This window comes from Lates calcarifer, linkage group LG10, assembly GCF_001640805.2.
Source record: "Lates calcarifer isolate ASB-BC8 linkage group LG10, TLL_Latcal_v3, whole genome shotgun sequence".
NCBI lineage: Eukaryota > Metazoa > Chordata > Actinopteri > Centropomidae > Lates > Lates calcarifer.
In genome coordinates, this window is record NC_066842.1 from 6907610 (window position 1) to 6927339 (window position 19730).

Consider the following 19730-nt stretch of genomic DNA (forward strand, 5'->3'; position numbering starts at 1 on the left):
CGTGAGGTTTGCAGCTCGAGGAATTAGCACAGCCGTGTTCCTGTACAATAAAATAATATTGTTTTACCAGAACTAGGCTCCACATTCTCAGTGTACTCACATCATAGAGCCGGGGAAGTGACACGCTTTGGCATAGCTGCTCACTGTAGGGTCTCGAGTTTGATTCGTATAATAAGGAGGGCTTTGAGCAGTAAAGCTAAAACAATTATGAGGGTATTTAACGTTGCCGGTATTAAATGCTGAGAATCTAAGTAAGCTGCCTCCCAGGCATAGAAAATTGGGCTGGCATCTCAAAAGCATCCTTTTTCTTCCCTGATCTCCCTGAGGTGGAGATAAAGCTTTTTGACTGAATACCGAGACTTGCTAAAACAAGCACAAATCCCTCTTCCCACCCTTTCATCCTAATAATGAGACCGAATCAGGACCTCACCTGCTCAGATCTGGAAATGTGGGCCTGTATGTGCTGTACATGGTAATCATCAAGTTCATGTGAGGACAGTGTTGAGGATTTTCCTCAATTTCGATCCCATTTGACTTTGTTTCATCTTCAATGGAAACATATTTACTGAGATAATATCAATCCCACATCATATCGTTGAAGATATCATTATCATCATCACTATAATCAGCGAGTCAAATATGCCACTGATGACATGTTTCCTTTCTCATTACAAAAGAAACCTCCAGACCTAACATTTCCATATTCACTGATATTCATCAAACCCTCAAATAAAGCTCCAGGTCTCTTAACATCCTCTCCCTCCTACTAGTGTCTCTTTGCCTCAAACCCACTAACTCTCTGTCTCGCTGTGCTCTCACCTACGTGGGCCAGTAGCTGTGTGATTGTTGGCACATCTAAATGTCCAGTGGCGGCCCTGCATGTAGAGAATACAGTGATCGGCCTGGGATTGTGTGGAACAAAGCGCACTGTGAGATTACAGTTGATCCTCTTGCATCCTGTTTCCTCCTGCGTCTAGCGGCACTGGCAGACACAGACAGACGCAGATCCCACCGATAACACATCACTGCGGGGAGGGGAGGGGCGAATGACACACACACACACACACACAAACAGGGGCCCGAGGGTCAGGGCCCAGCATGACCCTGGGCCACGTCAGCAGACAGAAGGTGGGTGGGCAGGAGAGAGAGGGGTGAGGGAAAGGAGAGGGACCCCAGCTCTCGACACACCCACACAGTCTGAGACAGAGACGGAGCTGATGAATGAACAAGGAAAAGGGGCCTGGCGATGATAGCACTGTTTGGTTGCGTAGGACGAGAGGCCCCACCCTGGATATATCCACATGTTGTGGGCAGGGGATGTGAAGCGAAATACTGGGAGAAAAAGAGTGAGAGATGACCTTTAGCGAGCCATGATGACCACAGCCCACACACTGTAGAACAACAAAGCATCAGACTCCCCTATCTGATAAAGTTAGGGGGAAAGATCCTACACACACTGACACGTACACACACACACACACACACACACACACACACACATATACGACTACTCTGTTTTCTCTGGACTCACATGGAGGAGGGCAGAGAGGATTACGGCAACCCACATGATGATGGGCTGAAAAATAGGCCTTTTATCCACCACCGTTCCACCATAACACAATGCACGCGTCATTTCCACACTGTTATCCGCATGGTATCAAGTACTTGGCTGCCTGGGAGTGAATCTGCACTTTTTGCTGGTAGCTTGGCACTACGATGCATCAGAGATATTTGTGATACCAGCCGCAATTTAGCATCCTTTTGTGATAACAACAAATATTTTTATCTACATTGGATAACAGAATTGGGTGAATGAGTTGATAACCACAATTTGCCTGAAGGGTGCCTAACCAACAAGAAACTAATCCCACAAAGGGAAAAAAAGAAGGAAAAAAAAAAACCTTGGCGGCAGTGAGATGATTGATGGTATTTTGGGAGAGTTCACCAGTGTCAAAGTATCCACTTGTGTGCTCTTGAAAAATCCCCAGTTTTGAAGAATGACTTTTTCACTGTCTTTATTAAGCTAGTCCTGGGTATAACTACTCATTGCCAACTGACTAAGCTCATATGTCAAACAGGGTAATGTTGTAGTTTTTTTCAAGCAAAAATTTAACTGTGGAGCTTCAGTCTCGATTGATGATAGCTTTTAAAACATAAGAAGCCCGGGAATTTGTTATCTGTCATTATTTCTTTCAAAGTTTTGAATAATGACTGGGTTGACAATGTAGGTGACTTATTTGCTTTCAAGGAACGAATATTTAACTTGAATGTCTATTTTTAAGACTGCATCACTACACGATTTAAAAGGAGTTAGTTGAAAAATGTTCAGCCAGTTGAAATTAATATTTCAACTTGTATTTCCCTTTACTTTGTCAAAATGAAGAAACAAAGCAAGACTGGAACCACACGGTCATTTGAATACATTTTCTTGTCCGTTCATTATTAGCCTTAGGTTGGACTGTGATGTTGTACTTGCATTCTGCGGGGATATGATTTCACCACAAATGACCATCAACTGATTCCGAGAAGGGGAAGGAGCTCCGCCAGTGCATTCATAATCTCTAAGTGTTCTGTTGTCCTCAAACTAGGAGCTCGTATCGTGCAACGCATGAGTGGGAAACTGCTTGAAATGTGGGAAAAGGCTAATTAACGGCTAAAAGCTAAAACAGTTAACAAAATAGCATCATAATAACTAATTATAATTGTAATTTTTTTAATTCCACCTGATTCTATGCATGAAATATTTGTGATGAATGTGACTCATGGTTTCTTTTTTTCACTACAATCTATAATAATTGCTGTAATGCCACTGTCTTCTGTTATGAAATAAGTTAAGGTGGTGTAAACCAAACTTCAGTGCATCTACTGTCTCTGACATGCTGACATTCAAACATAAATAGACCCCAAATCTTCAATCAATTCAGGTTTTAAAAAAGGGTATGGAATATAAAACACTAAGCCAAAATCCAAAAAACTTCTATCAACCACATCCTCTTTGCACTTACTTATCCTCTTCCTCTGTTTAAACTGGGAATACAAAAACGAACCTCAGCACTGAGTTATGTCTGGCTCTATCTGCCTGTAGTGACCTTTCCCCTCCTCTGAGAGGGAGCTGTGTTCGAAGGAGCCCTGCATCTCCAGCTCCCCGATCAAGTATGTGCCTGTCCGGGAGTTCTTTCCACACAAGTGGTTTTCAGTGAACCTGCTGACTTAAACATCCTTTATCTGACTAGACGCTGGTTTGGCCCCTGCAGCCCGGCAGTCCTGGCAGGTGGATCACCGACTGCCGACACCACAGCCTGTGCTTCTGAGGGGAGATGGGTGAAAAGGGGACAAGGGAGGGACTGGTTGAGAGGCGATACTGTAAAGGAGGATGGGGAAATACCGACATGAAAACACCCTTGATTCTATAACCTCCTTTCAGCCTGAAGCTCTGCCTTTTACCGTACTTCAGTTTGATTTGGTAACTATTCAGATAGACATTTCTTATCCTGTTTCCTTATTCTCATCCTAAGAGTTTCTAGTCATGAAGATTCAGGCAACAACTCAGTGCCTATCTCAGGTAAATGAGAGCGAAAGACAGCAAAAGAGATTGAAAGAGAAAGCAAAAGGGAGAGAGGTATGATGTAGGTCAAAGAGGAAAACAGACCATTCCTTGCATCTTTTCTTAAAAGCCCTTTGGTTTCAAAGTAACATTAATAAATAAAGTCTTGCCTACAATTCTACTAAAGCCAATGTTTAAACCCTTCTTTAAACAACTGATAAATTCAAATGCCACTGCATGAAAAATAAACACACATACGCTGTTTTCCCTTTGCAGCAAACGGTTCACCTGCTCAAGTGCTGCATCTATTCTTGTGCAATGAGCCAGAGGCAGCATGATTGAACTTTTGTAATATTTCACCGCCGGCACAACAAGAAACCTCTTTCAGATGAAAAGCATGAATCAGGACGGTGACAAACTGGCTGGAAAGTCAAACAGAGAGTAACCAGAGCAGGCCATTTTATGACAAGGGGGCCAGTGTTGGCCTTTGATGCTGAGTGTAGCCGTTGAAAGGTGTCCATTTTCAAGCTGTAATCGCTAACATCAAGTGCATTGCAATTTGAACAGAGCTGTAAAATGTTCATAAGCAGATCTTTTAAGTGAAGGGCATCTCTATTACAGGTGTTTAGCCAAAGGAATGTCTGATGGTACACAAGATGAGGCTTTTTTAAATCAAAACATGTCATTAACAAAGGTTAAAAAAAAGTTGAAATATGTTGTGATGGTGGCAATCATCTCCAAAAACTGAATCTATCACAGCTGAGAAGTAGAATAAATGCAACAGGAAAATATGTGTTTATATGTGTGTTAAAGTTGAAGTATGGGGCAAAGATCACTCACTGGATCTAAAACACGTCAACTTATTATGTGAGATGCGTAACAGAAACCACATGGGGTTTTCAATGCACTTCACGCATGGGTGAACACACTCAAATATGCATAATAAAACAGCATCAACAAATCACAGCCATGGGATCAGTCTTGACAGGAATATTTAAAATACAATGATTCATCCAGAAACCAGGCCAAGGATTATGATTGGAGGATTGACCACGTTTGCCATTCTTATCCCGAAACCCCTCCTCCCCTTCCCTCCTGACTCACTGATGGATCTGTCTCTAATTTTATTATTACTTGTTAATAGACTGCAACAAGCCACTCAATAACACCCATTTCTGTTAGCACAGGATAATTCATTCCACATTTTTTACAGACTGAAGGTACCAACTCATGCCAACACCATAGCAGGGCACTGGGGGGAAGGCTGCTAAATCTGCTTTCGCAGAGGAAACAGAGATGCATTTAAATTGCAAGTTTCAAATCTCACTGCCAGTTTATGGTGTTGTTCTCCAATTTGTCAGTTAGAGCATAATCAGGGAGCCAACACGCTTTGCAAAACAGAGAAACTGTTGAGGGATCGAACTGTAACTAGAATGGGGATGCTTTCATTTTTCCATCAATCCATCTAACCTCAAGTCTTGTATTCAGCAGAGTGTCAGGCAACAGAGGAGGTGCCAGGAGAATCCATCTTCTGAACCAAATATACTTTTCTGTTTACGGTAGAAGAGCGAAATACATATCAAATGACCTGCCTTTGAAACTGAATCACCTCTACTGAATGAAGATATCTCGGACTCTGTAATGCTCAATAACCCAACTATTAATGTGTGCTCTCTTGGAAAGCAAATGTAATACCATGGAGCAGCTCCAGAACAGAGAGACTGCCTCCAAGAGCAGGCAGCACAGAGAGAATGCATTAGACTTGTGGTCGGCTGATCTTTAGCTCTTGAAAAAATGCCGACATCTCCTCCCTCCAGTACAAAACTAAGACTGGATCACAGAGCAGGGGGAAAGGTTTAGTGTTCATAATTTGGGGGATTTGAATCAAAAACTTAAATGGGAGCGGAACGGGAATTGCTTTTCCCCTGCACTTGATTATGATGATGTGGGAATTTGCAGATTCGGAGAGGGGATTGGAACATTTTGTTGAAGGGGTGTATTCCATGATTTCATATGCCATGCTAAAGAATTCCATAATACATAAAGACATGGTCAGAAAACATGGATACATCTTCAATCATGAGACACAAACATTGGAAACTATCACAACCGAGGATGTTGTTGTATGAGCTGATGACAGCTTGATGCAAAGCTGGCAAAAGAAAATACAAAATAAACCACTTTTCCACAGTGTCAAACTGCCAGGTGAGATCTGCTGTGGGACACTGATAGAGCACTGTCATGTCCCTCATAATACACACAAGTGCTTGATCTCACTTCCCCAGGATGCAATAGCCAATCACACACCTGTATCCAACTGCACGTCTGATCGCTTGGTTAAAGTTTAGGGAGAACTCCCAAAATGTTAGACTTTGACAGTCATATATCTCCATGCCAACAAAATAAATCACTCTGAATACACTAAGAGGAAAAAGCTTAAACATCAATCAGCGGTAAAGTAGTGGGACTGTGAATGACTGGAACTCTCTAAGAATGCTGTAGAGACTGATAAAGCCATCTTTTATGGAACTTCACATATAAAATCTGTATGTTGTTGCAGGATGAGTCCATTCAACCCCTATAGATGTGTGCTCAGCCATGAAAAATTCTCTTCAGTTGACTTCTATTCTGATTTCATCCGTTTCCTTCATCAGTGAATTACAATACCTAACCATTTAATACTGGATTCACCCTTGAAGGGGTAACACTGAACTACAGATCCTGCTGAGACACTAACACAAAAACATGTAGTGTTCATGGCTGGACGCATGCTCTGCCACACTCCGTATACCCAGATTGCTTACAGGGAGTAATGTATTTGACACAACCTGATTGACTGTAGATCAGTGTGGACAAAAGTCCAGTATATGTCTCATATCTCCTTGCTGTACTGAGCACAAACCCAGAGGGAAACCTGAACACTTCACCCAGAGTCAGAGAGGGCAGTAAACCAGCATCTGGACGTACCAGCAACTATGAACACTGTTAAGTTGTTAGGCACCAATTATATTTAAATGTTATGAGATAATTTTCTGATAAACCACTGGGACATGTTGGCAAGTCAAATCACTAGGCGTCACTAGCTTTAAAAGCAGGTCCACCTGGGGAACACAAGCAGCCACTGGTTTCAAACAAGTCCTCAATTTAACCAGAATATCTAAACAAGCTATCTCAAAGTGAGATGTCAGGGTACTGAAACACTGTCCACACTGTCCTCTGTAAATATCCTGCTATATTACAGTGGTTGTGTATACTTGTAGAATGGAAATTTGGATGATTATATTGCACACTTCAGGAGATTTCACTGTTTCCTCTTCCAAATAAGTGAATTAAATAATAAATATGATCACACTAGTGATTTGTTTAATCATCTGACTGCTGATGCTATCCTAAATGTGATCCCTGCATCAATCAAATATAATAATCTATAGGAACAATAGCCACACCATCAAAAATTGAGACATTTGTGCCATCACATAAATGATGAAATTATCAGTGATGGTAAAAAGCCTATGATGATTTAAAAAAAAACAACAACAAATCACTCACGAGGTAACATCGACAGACCTGTGCAAGCTAAAAAGAAGCTCAGAAGAAATTTGTCTAATTCCATGTGTACAGGATGAGGCAATACCCAGTGGTAAGAGGGTTTCTCAATTCAGTTCAATTCAATACAACTTTATTTCCTGTGCGACTAATGTTTGGTCAGGCAATGAAGTTATTGTTCATCTTTGAACATTTGGCTTGATCTCTACTGTATCAATAACACATTTATTACACAATGATGTTTGTGCGTGAAGGGGGTGTGTGTTCCTGTTTCAATCTGTCATTCTCTAGTGCATTGCTAGAAGAGAAAAAACTCTTAAAACTGTAATCTGTATGCTGGACTAGTGTTACCTTCTAAAACCATGAACCCACATCCCGATCACAAAACCAGCGCACAAACCTCTGTTTAGACAGTTTAGTGACCCCATTGACAAAGAACTGCTGTGTGCGCCTCAGTGCAGCCATGGGTTCCACCAAATATGCCAACACTGTCAAGAGGCACAAACTATGCAATATTTTCTCCTTTTTGCCCCCATGGAGAGGGGAAATAAATCTATCCACTTGAAGGAGATGCTTCTGCGTAACAAGGCACAAATCTTAGTGCTGGAAATTTGATCGTTCAAGAAAAGGCAAACTTTCTCACAGTTTTTGCTACAATGCAGAGTGAGCGTCACAATGACATACAGATAGAACCATTAACAATTTGTACTCCAAAACTGTGAAGTACTTAAGCAACTTCAAGTTCTGCTTCCAGATTTGCTCCTTGGATTTCTTGTACAAGCATGAAACACTTCACTCTAATCTATGCATTTCTGTTTACTGTATATTACTGTATATCAAGCACAGCAATAAAGGGGCAGGTCTGTAATGATTATTGTGTAGAACAAAAGTAAGAAAAAAAGAAAATTAAAGAGGTCTTTGTAAATCTGCCATGGGAACCCTGAGTAAAATTGAGTTCCACGTTGGTCTAAAAGAAGACGTCATCGGATATTTTATTGAGAAGGCCACCAAGTCCCATCATTATTGGACAATCATGGCAGGCCCAGTAGTCATCGCTCTCTGACCAGAACTGGACACCAACAGTGATGTGCTCAGCGCGGGCACATGAAGCATTTATTTGTGCAGATCTACTATGGAAACCAAACAAGAAGAGCAAAGGCATGAAATTCAGATGGCGCCATTGCTGAATAGGATGTAGATGTCGCATCGCTCACCAAAAAGTGGAAGCGAATGGCCTCAACCTGATCGAGCTCATGCAGTACATATGACTTTGCATGTACATCAAAAACACATTGATGAGTGGCAATGTTTAGAGGTTCACATTAGAGAACAGGGACTATGTGAATAAGAATTACTAAATGTAGACTTTTATACTACAAAATACTTTAGGTAAACAGTATAATACGCTGAAATAAGCACATCAATCCTACAAAAACGCAGAGGAGACACACAGATGCTTCCAATGAACTGGTGCTTAAAATCATTCCTAAATTTCTACACCCTTTAAACTGGCATAAAAGAGCAGACCAAAAGGAGGAGAAAAGGGGATGATGAGTGTTGAAGAAAACAACATGAGCTCCATTACAAAAGAAAGCGCCACATTCACAACAAAGAAAAAATGCTTTTGGAGAGGGAGCTGGAGCTAATTCAGCTACTCCTTAAGAGGAGTGATTGTTAACAGAGCCACTGGATTAAATGCACAGCCCAACCACAACGTAATGGCAACAAAGTATCTTCTAAATGAAAGGAAATATATAAAAGTCCCTATAAAACAAAAGCGATGCAAAAGAGGTCTGCGGAACGCCAAGTCTCTCAAACAAAAGCATCGTAAATGTAAATGTTTGTCTGCTTTAGGGTCTTTTTCTGCATGTATGTGCACACTCTCATGAACCAGCCAGACATGGACACAACCAATTTAGCCCGATTAACAACAGATGTGTCCATCTATTTTAGTTCGACAAGCGTTCTCTGAAATAACACCATTAGTTGTCTCCTCATTTGCGATATCATTTTTCAACCATACGTTTTCCCCATTAGGGCTCCAGTGCCTTTCGGTAGCTTTTCCATAACTTTGGCATAGCCAGCAATGGTCGGCATGCTGCAAACCAACAGGCTCATTGCAGAACCTACATCAACAGAAACCAGAGTGCGCTGGAGAAATACAACATTGTCAATTGAAATGAGGACAACTAAGATGGACTGGAATCAGCAGTATATGAAGTCCTCTTGAGCAATGCCAACGCAAATGGTTATACAATAGAGAGTCAAAGAGACTGTGTGTTGCTGGTTTGAGTTTTGACTGTGTGATGTGTGCAGTTTGGGTTTGGCTTGTGAAGAGCCATATTTCATGGGGTTCAGAGGGTCGGGGGCTGGTACCACATTTTTTGATACTCCTCTTGTACTGTTTCTGCAAACTGAGACAATAGGATGGCTCGAAACATGCATTATGTAACTTCTTTTTCCTTTTCAATTGGAAAGTCAATGGTTTTATCATTGTCAACTTCATCATCATTACCAAATGAATCGGTAATCATGCAAAAAGAGTTCTCCACCCTCTAAACTTTTGCATCCTGCATACACACAACGTCCAAGTTGTAATTTTTGTAATGCGTTTTCAGTGTTCAGTTGTTGATGAACGCTGTGAGCACTGCACAAACACAACATTGTGAAGACCCATCACTGTAACTCCAAAGCAATGACCAGCACTTACACAACAGACCTTCCCTTATCCTATTGAACTGCGATATTACTCTCGAACTGCCTTGTAAATAGCTTTAAAGTTACAAAAACATGATTCCATATTTTACAACAGTATCTCATATGGTGTATATCTGGTGTCGGTTTATTCCCATACTTCACTGAAGCTGTATATTGCTCAAACTGACATATTCAAGGTGCCATTTTTACAGGCATCTTGTGCATAATTTTTTATGCATGTATCTTTAGTTAAACATTTTTGGTATTTTGGGAAGCTTTGGGATATTCAATTCTGTATGAAATAACATTCTAAGAGTAAATCGATTAGGGAAAGTGGGCAACTGGCCCACGGCCCCAGAGCCAGAGGACCCAAAACTCTGGGTTCACTGTGCGTCATTTGGTATTTACACTTAAGTACAATATCAATCAAGGTGAATGTCCTTATGTTATCATATCATAGCTGACACATGGAAATAGGGGAATAGGTTAATCTGACCAAGAGTTTGCACAAAGTTCTGCTACATAATATACGATTATGATCTACCCAGCAGAGAGTCCTACAGAGAAGGAAAAGTTAGCTGTAAATCAAAGCATTAACTCAAAACTAACCTTAGAATGTACATGAACCTAAATTCAATCCTTGTTGTAACTAAATGAAACTTGCTCATTAAAGAAGTGAGTAGTGGCAAAAATGACATCACTTTGCAAAAAACATCCTCACTCACACTAAACCTCAAAAAGGTTCTCACGAGGATAGCCACACAGGAGTACACATACGCACACAAGCACACACTGTGCCCTTTCCCTTCTGTGATAGAACCCAGACTGACCTACTCGCAGCTCCTGACCGAAGACTGTCCTCTCTCCCAGCGCCGAACAGTTCCAGCGTCCATATCGGAACTGGTATTGACACTCATTGATGCCCATCTGGGCGCCTTCACCCACAACAATGATGGCGTCCGGGCGGCTCTGGCAGATGGCCCGCTGGCGAGGTGCCAGCCCAGGAATCTTGTTGCAGATGATGTTGGCACCCAGAGCCACCACCGAGGACAGGGCCCTGCAGTAAAAGTAAAAAGAAACACACCACCGCACGTGCACATGAGCATTCGTACACAACCGTCAATAAAGACACAAACATATGCACACGTATCAACACACATACATACATGCATGCATGCATGGTTGCACACACAGACACACACAAACACAGAGTCGGTTAAAACTTTCAGAGGATGGTCAGACTGACTCACTTATATGAGACTCTCCAGAACAGGATTCAATTCAACCAGTGATTGATGCACGTTCCATACTGAAGTGAAAGCTGTACTGCATGAAAGTATTGCTATTTAATGGATTAGAGGTAAATCAAAAACCTGAAAACTTAATCCAACATAAAATATAAAAAAACACACAGGGAAACTTGCTAAAACGGCCCAGAGAGAGAAAACAAGATGCTTATTTGACTACTGACAATGCCATTCCACATTGGTTTGGATGGTGGGAGTTTGAGTAATGAGTTGGGGTTTTTGTGTTAATTGTTAGGTAACATAGTGGGATGAATAGCTGCCAGACTTGACTCTTGCACAAATACAGCATGTACACTTGCTCAGTGTCTTGTGTTGTAGATGCAGGGTTCACTTCTTAACCAAATGTCACACAAAATATTATTCCTTATGATTTGTGTAATTATGTGTTTGAAACCTATTCAGGGTGTAAAGTGCTGCCTATAAATTTCATGAGAGACTGTTTTTACTTTAGCCACATCCTAAGACTGGTTTGCATGGAAATATGTAAGGTTTTCAACACTGGATGCCTTGATTCGTAGAGTATTAATGTGCTGTATAGTAAATGACACAGCTGCCTCTCAGTTCTCCTCAGGGAGACTTCATCACATGTGATTGCTCGATGTGATAATATCAAAACATATGTTGAAGATGGTTTTGCGACCACTAAGAAAGCCAAAACAGATTACAGCTAAACAAAGCGCTGACTTTCTCCACAACTCTGTTTATAACCCTTGAAACCATGTAGATACATACTTTTCAAACATGTCAGGGACAGGGAGCCATAAATGAGCGTGGAAGCATACGCCGGCTTTGAAGTATGACGTCGACCTCCAAAGGCTTCACCACAAATGGGGGGGAAACTAACAGCAGGCAAGTTGTGTGTCAGCAAAAAGCGACGGCGGCGTAAGAGGGGTGAAAAGGAAGAATGGGTGAGGGAGAGAGAGAGAGAGAGAGAGAGAAACCCTGATTTCTGTGGATTCTAGCTCACAGTGATGTTGGTTCGTGGACCCCCGACTAAGAACAAAGATGTGATCGTTGATTAGAAATCCTTCCCAGACAACCATGCTCCCTTTCTGCTGGTCGCTTATGTTTCTCCACACGGACAGAGTAACATAAATCTCAATTTCAAACACATAAGTTCAAATAAATTCTAACTGCAGTGAGACGCATATCTGTTACCAGACTTAGGACTGCATACATTCTCTTGGTCTTCTCGCTGCAGTCAGGGGAGTGTACGACACAATGTATATAGAAGGAAAAGTGCTATTGTGTACACTGTTGATTTTGTAAACCTTGCTCTAAAAGTTACCACTATTTTGAAAAAAGAGAACTATAAGCAAGACGTTTGTGACAAACAGCGTAATTCATTTTGCACCACTACACTGAGAACTGTAACTTCTAAAATATAAAACAACTACAAATGAAAACTTCTTTGAGAAAACAAGAAATTTATCAGGTGCATTCAGTGTCCACAGTAAACACTCGAGCCTGTGGCTGCTTTCAGACCCTCTTTGCTCTCTCGGCTGTTAAACAGGCCTGAACTCCTCTGACCCTCTGTGACCCTCTGCTGTATATGTGGTTGTTCGTGGCAACGATGACATCTAGTCTGTACAAACCAAAAGGTCAGGCTCATTAAGACGGGTAATGCACGACTGGAGAAATTCACTTTCTTGCATAATGAGAGTTAAGGGTGAATAGAACTGGTTTGTTTATATAAATCCAAAGGCAATAAAATGTATTTGAGTCATTTATATCAGATATTTCAGTGCCCTACTTAAACACTACTGAAACAGCGTACTGATATTTTCAAATCCTAATAACCGCTCCCTCCCCCACCCCCTACCCTTGGCTCTTTCTCATGTCATTCACCTGCTAAATTCACAGAATCGCAGTCTACCATGGGCAACCCAAACCATCAGACAACACCAAACAGAGAATTCCAGAGCTAAGCTTTTAAATCCCTGCATCATCAAAGTGCACAAATGCGATTCTGTTTGCTTAGCGTATATTCTGTGTGTACGCCAGCAGCTTGGGGACAGCTCGCCCACAGTCACACAGATCTCCCATCAGATAGACCATCAACAGAAACTCAAACTACACTTGAGGATGTCACAAAACTGCAGCAGCAGTTTGAAAACATCAAGCGGATACAAAACATGATTTAATGTATCATACATTTATCATACATGTTGCAAAGTGTGCGATTGGTTACTGATACAGAAGAGAGATGAGTTGAATTTTTGTGGAAATTGTTAAGCAACAGGTGGCATGATTTTTTTGCCACATTTGAACCTTTTACATAGTTAACATCTCAAATATAAAGGTGTTATGTGTTCCTGTGCATTTTGCAGTAAATGCATTTAAATTTCTTACATTTTTAGATCGATCAGTTATCAGCAAACAAGGGCTTTAACATGTCCAGCTTCACCTCTACACTTACAGGTGACGCACATTTTTATTCTTAATAATATGAGGTTGTTTTTGACAAAATACAGGGTTTCCTGTCTATGTTATGTTAATCACAAAATGAGTGTTACGACTGACAGAAAAACTCATCCAACATAAAACCTCAGACGAGCACACTCTGCAGCCTGACCTGACAATAAATGAAGTTCTTTTGAAAAACTTCAACCTGAACAGTGAGAGCAGAGAGGGAGCTTGTAGATTTTTTTAATGGTGGGTTAGAGCAGCCTTAAGAGAAACTATAGTCCACGTCATGGCATACAGTGTGCTCATAGCCACCTACTCCATCACATGGAACACTTTGAACCTAACTGACACACTATTAAGCTCCCAGGCATGCATCTTCTACCGAGGAATGCACTCGCAAAAATGCCTGAGACACAACTTAACTAAGTCAAGTGAATAAATGCTCTTCTTTTTCCAAGAGCAGGAAATTAACTGTTATTTTAGGGCTGAATATGATTTTCCTCTTTTGCTGCTAATTTACAAACATGAGAGCTTAAGATGAGCAGTGCACTGAAGCTGTTATATTCATAAGAGAACCTATTCACATCTTTTTAAACTACGATTTCCACAGTTGCACTCTGGTTAGGCCATGGTATGATATTAACAAAACAGAGTGAAAATGGTCAGATTATTGCCATTGGAACATTAAGTGTGAAATTCCTTGATAGTGGAGTGTGAGGTGTGCAGTGGCCCAAAAGCTCTACATGGACAGATCCTTTTGCTGACGGCTCATTTGCCACCCACTGCTCTACAAATTTTACAGTTGAACATGTCCAAACACTACTTTTATAGTTTTGAGGAAGGGGCGTTGCATTATTTTGAACCCACATTAAATGTTCTCCCCAGAAGGTACTCTGTGGCTAATGCTCAACAGAAAACATACTTAAATAATCAAAACAAACAATGGTATTTAGCTTTAATGTTCAAGCCATCACTATACTTAGTAGTGTAGGCCACTTTTAACTGAAAACCAAAAACCACATCTATTTCAGCATCAGGTTTGGGGTCTCCGGGCAGCAAAGGAAGGAGCGAGGGAAGCATGGGTGAGTAATTATTTTGGAAGCCTTAAGACAGCCAGTGTTCTCCTGCAAGAGCAATTCTCGTTTAATTCAAAGCCGCAGCGCATTATAGTGTCAATCACATGCATGTTGCAGGATGATATTTTCAGATGTTGTCTCAAGCGATAACATCGAAATACTGAGAATTAACCAGAGATGAGGTAATGCACAGAGTTAATCTTTCACACGCTCTGACAGGTTAACGGTGCTCGCATGCGTAAAAACTGCCCATATTGTGTTGAATTCTCCTCACAGAGGAAAAAAGGGGGACAGAATCTCCGCATCCAATTGTCTTGAACATCTCTGCCACTCTGTGGCCAAAACGAATCCATGTAGCAGTAACCAGGACGTTTTATTTTTCTCATCTTGCGAAATGTTTTCAATACGACAGCTTAGTATAAACCACAACTGCTTACTCACAAGACGTGCTCGCCTGCCTGCAGACGGCACATTAGCGCGTTCAGGTTTTCACCTAATTAGTTTATTCCCACGTGGATCGTTTTCCCGGCGACATTTCCACTGATGAGCGTAGTCTATGTGATTTTACGCTTGTCTAACATTAGGGAGTGTGTGAAACATATTTTAGAATTAAATTAAATTCACTGACTAAGTTGCATGTTCTGTTCCTCTTGCTCCCTGTGTCGTTACTTTGATGACACATAATAAACAGCTCACACGGAATCTCCAATCTGTGGACGCGGAAAACTAAAGAAATTCATCTCAGAACCGGCGTTTAATGACTAGGGAAAAGGAAATACAGTCCGTTGTCCGGCAAGAAGGTTTCACAGGAGCAAAACCAAACCCGTGCGTCTTTGTTTCTGAGCATGAGCGCGCCACTCTTTGAAGTTAATTAAGGACCCGTTAATTGGCTCAAACTTACAGGTAGCTGCCACTCGTCAGGATCAGGAAGATCTGTGGATAGTAGACTGACAGCAGTACACTGCGCGACGAGAGGAGGATCATGATGACATTGAGCAAATGGCCACGTTCGGACTGATTGAGAAGGCGCGGACAGGATGAAAAAACTCCCTTAATCCCCGGCTTTAAGTCCCCTTCGCACAAAATCAAAAAAAGAGGTGCTGTGCGTCTCCGTGTCTTTGGTGCGGTGGCTCTACGCAGCTCCAAGCTCCCGGGGCCGTGTGTGCGCTGAGATTGGCTCTGTCATCTCTCAGCGGCGGAGGCTGTTACACAGTACTGTGGGTTCCCGAGCCGGAATGATGATGGTTTTAGGGATTTTGCATGGCAGAAAAGTGCCTCTCTCCACTCTCATGAGAGTCGTGCCTGCCATTGGGCAGGGAGAGACACTGCTATCCGCCCACTTTGCCACAACGGGACAATAGGGTGACACTGATCCGATCCCCGTTGGACGTGCAGGAGGTTTCATTCATCATCACCCCCACAACACACACACACACACACACACACACACACACAGATATACACACACACTCCTCCTCCTCCTCCTCCTCCTCCACCACCACCACCACCCCACAATCCAGCCAAAAATAAACAAACATAGACGCTGGCTGTTTGAGCCTCACACCATCGTCACAGCTCCATGTGCAAAAAATCAGCACATTTCTTTGGCAGGATGTGTCACTCTGGATCAACAACTTGGTGTCACATTAACACACAAAAGTCTTTATGACAGAAATAATATATAATATATTTCTGTATGGGTGTCTATGTCAGAGTGAGTATATAGAACGTGACTCAGAAAATAATTTCCCTTATCTCCCATGAAATTCTCGTAATACCATTACAATATTCTCGGGACCTATACATTATTATGTCCCCTGGTAGCAAGTGTTCCTATAATATTTCATTAAAGACATAAAGCATGTTTGTGGTACTCAAGTATGAGCCTCAGTGACCTTATTATTTCCTGTGGTAAGACTATAATATTCCTATAGGCGTCTACAATGTTTCTGCTGTCTGCCTGTCTGCTGCGCTCTGTTGCTATTTGATGACCATCATCTCAATGTTCAAACACTCATTTTGTGTCCCTGGTGTAAAGCTGTTTGATTTCCTTGCATTGCAGCATTACTAAAAAAAAAACGTGTCAACGTGAAGGTACAAAAACAGTGCTATTATTTCTCGAGACTGTGAAGAGAAATAAAATACTTGGAGAGATTTTGTCGCGCAGCTTAGTGAGTGGAGGGCTTTTATCGCCTCAGCATCGTGACTCTCACTCAACACCTGCAGGCTCCAGTCATTGTAAATGAAGAGGGTACCATGAAAGATTTAGCCGGAGAGAGAGAGAGAGAGAGAAAAAAAAGAATGGAAGGAATGAGCTAACTGCTCGGGCTTAGTAAACACGGAGATAGGTGACTTCCCCCCCGTATTGGAGCTACTGTCATGTGATACGAGCATCTGTGGAACTTGAAGTCAGTTACACGCTTCGCTCCACATGAGGTTCTCACAGGGAGGGCTGACACCTTTTTTTGGTTTGATTCACTGTGGCTGCAGGAAAAATACAATGAAATCAGTTCAAGAAGCTTATTTTTGTATGGACTTAATCTTAATCTCAATCGTTTTTATTTTACTAAAGAAAATTGGGTGTATCCCCTGTGGCAGTTCATACTTTAGTTAATAACTTCTGATTGTTTTATGCGCAACTGGTTGTAGTTATTCAAAAACGAAAGAACAGTGGTGGAAAAAGTTGCCAAACGAGCAACTATTGAGGAATAGTCTATTACAGTGTCAGAAAAGTTCCAGTAACTTATATTGATTAGATGGGTTTACCCTCTAATGCATCACCACTTGCCAGGTATGCATTGTTACTTATGTAACTAGGCCCCTGGGGCTTATTATAACTTACAAGTATACTGTATAGTTGAACTTATGGCTATAAACACACGTTTCTGTGGCTCACCATCCAAAATGGAAATGTTGTAATTTTACTACGCAGCATGAGGATTTCATAGTTAAAGAATGTAACATAACTTTCCCATTCATACGCAGCGTAGACAAAAAAAAAAAAAAACATCTAAAACAATACATAACCTACGTTATGATGAGACTGAATTTGTCATGATTCTAATGTGTGTCTGACTGGGGGTCCTGATAAGGTCGAGCTTGAGAGGCACTGCAGCAAGGGCAGCAGAAAAGGAAAGGATAGAAGTCCTTCTGTGTTTATGCATCAAGGTGAGCTATTGCAAAACAGGTAAAAACTCCGTCTGGGCAATGGAATGTGGAAATACAACTCAGTCTGCCGCTATTAATGAAGGTATGCAGGGGTGAGCTGGATCTGGAGCAGACAGCGGCTCAAATTATCTTGTGCGACAAAGGAGCAGGAGTCTCCTGAGGTGAACTTGATAGCCCTCTGACTGCGAATACGAATCGATCATATTGTCTGAGACATGAGACCATGAGACCTTATCTTCAGCTTTTACGCACAACACATTCCCCGGGCGCAGGCGTTTGCACGTCATGGGTAAAATAGGTATTTTAAATACACCTGCTTTCTCACATCGTTCTTAAAACTGAGGTCAGAGGGCACCCGATGCTTTTCTGTAACGAGTTGGTGAGAATTTGTGTGTGTCGCAGCGAATTTGATACTCAGGTTTGCGCATGTGAGTAGCACAGTCTACGCACGAATCACAGGTAATACAAAAAAACTCACCCAAGTCTGAGGTATATGATGCCAAAACACAGGAACACGTAGACACTCCGCTTTCGGGGGGGTTTGTGCATGATCGTTACCACTTTGTCCAGAGGCCATGCACTGTAACATAAAGTGGTCACGCTTTCCGTTCACATTGGCAGGTTTCCTAACCCTTCCAGATGCACGTATACCGTCTATTTTCCGCGACATCAAGCTGAAGCGCCTTTGAAATCGTCGACCGTGTGAAATCCATGGTCCAGCAGCACAGGTGAGATGCTGATGACGACCTGAAAGGTGGCTACGAACTCCAAAATGAAACTTGAGAGAGGGTCGGACTTGAAAGGTGAATGAGTTCTTGGAGGAAGTGCCTCCTATTCGTCCTTACGTTCACGGTAGAGCCTAATTAACAATTCCCATCTCCTGCGCCTTGCAGGTAAAAAAAAAAAAAAAAAAACCTAGTTGCACTCACTGCAGTGATCTGCCAAAACTGTGCATTTCGCTTTGTTTAAAACCTTTGCTCATCGCTCGCTGTTTCTATTCTTTGAAGACATCTCAAACTCAGTCCATGTTACTAACTTACGACAGCCAGGTACTCTAATACAGGTAACAAAAGGGCTACACGCCTCCTCCTCCACCAGCATGGATATGCAGGGAATGGGACGGGCTTCCAGACTGCTCTCAACACGTGTAGTTGTTGTACAGAAAACTAAAAGGAACGAAGTGAAATGGCCTTTTATAGGCCTGTATCCCAGGCTCGGCTGGTGCTTGTCGCTTGCAACACTGGGTATTGCCCCACCAGTGTGGGCTCCCCGGATGGGCTCCACCACAACAGTAAGCCCCATAAAGTCAAACAGACGAGGAATGGCTTTCCAGCTGTGTGAATAAAAATTACTATGGTATGACTAATAATGACTAATAATAATGAACTGGCGTCATGATAACCATGTGTCAGGGAGGTTCTGTCAGTCACTTTGATTAACAGTGCGATGCATGAACAAAACAACATAAACAAAACATCAACATTCCCATTACTTGGACTTGGGACCGGGTGATGTGAATTTTGAGCAGATGTTCAGAATAGAGAGTCTAGTCCTTTGGGAGCTATTATTTGACTAAGAAGACTCCCTCTGGTGGCAACTAGACACTGCTGGACTGATGAACATAAAGAGATGAACCTCTTGTCTATAATGGAACTCTTACAGGAGATTTTCCTTCAAAATCAAGACTGAAATCAAAGCTTCAGATCTGTTTGAAGTTTAAATCTGAACAAAGAATAAAAATGTAATAATGTGTGTGTTAATGTGAGATTAAAATAAGAAAAAGCTTAAGAAGTAGACACTACAATAAATTAAAGGATTTTTTCATCCTGTTACTTTGAATTAAAATCATCCACTTTATATTTCATAATAAGCTTTGCTCACGTGTTTTCATGCAGCAGCTTCACATTTAAGTATAGTTGTGGGTGTGTGTAGTGAGTAGTTCTGAATTCCACTTTCTAAAGTTAAGGGCGACAAAGTCTAACA

At 41.7% G+C, this 19730-nt stretch overlaps 1 protein-coding gene across 2 annotated transcripts in view; it reads right to left on the reverse strand.

Moving 5' to 3' along the window:
* wnt7bb (wingless-type MMTV integration site family, member 7Bb) overlaps window positions 1–18889 on the reverse strand; it is a 36771-nt gene extending 17882 nt beyond the window's left edge. The window contains exons 1-2 of one of the 2 annotated variants that reach the window (XM_018675941.2): window positions 18226–18889; window positions 10618–10844 (exon numbers count right to left, since the gene is read on the reverse strand). In XM_018675941.2, coding sequence (XP_018531457.1) covers window positions 10618–10844; window positions 18226–18296 — 298 coding nt within the window. In that variant the 5' untranslated portion in view covers window positions 18297–18889. Of the gene's footprint in view, window positions 1–10617; window positions 10845–15480; window positions 15956–18225 lie in introns of those variants that run through there. The other variant, XM_018675940.2, reaches the window with a different exon arrangement.
* Window positions 18890–19730: the final 841 nt, after the last annotated feature.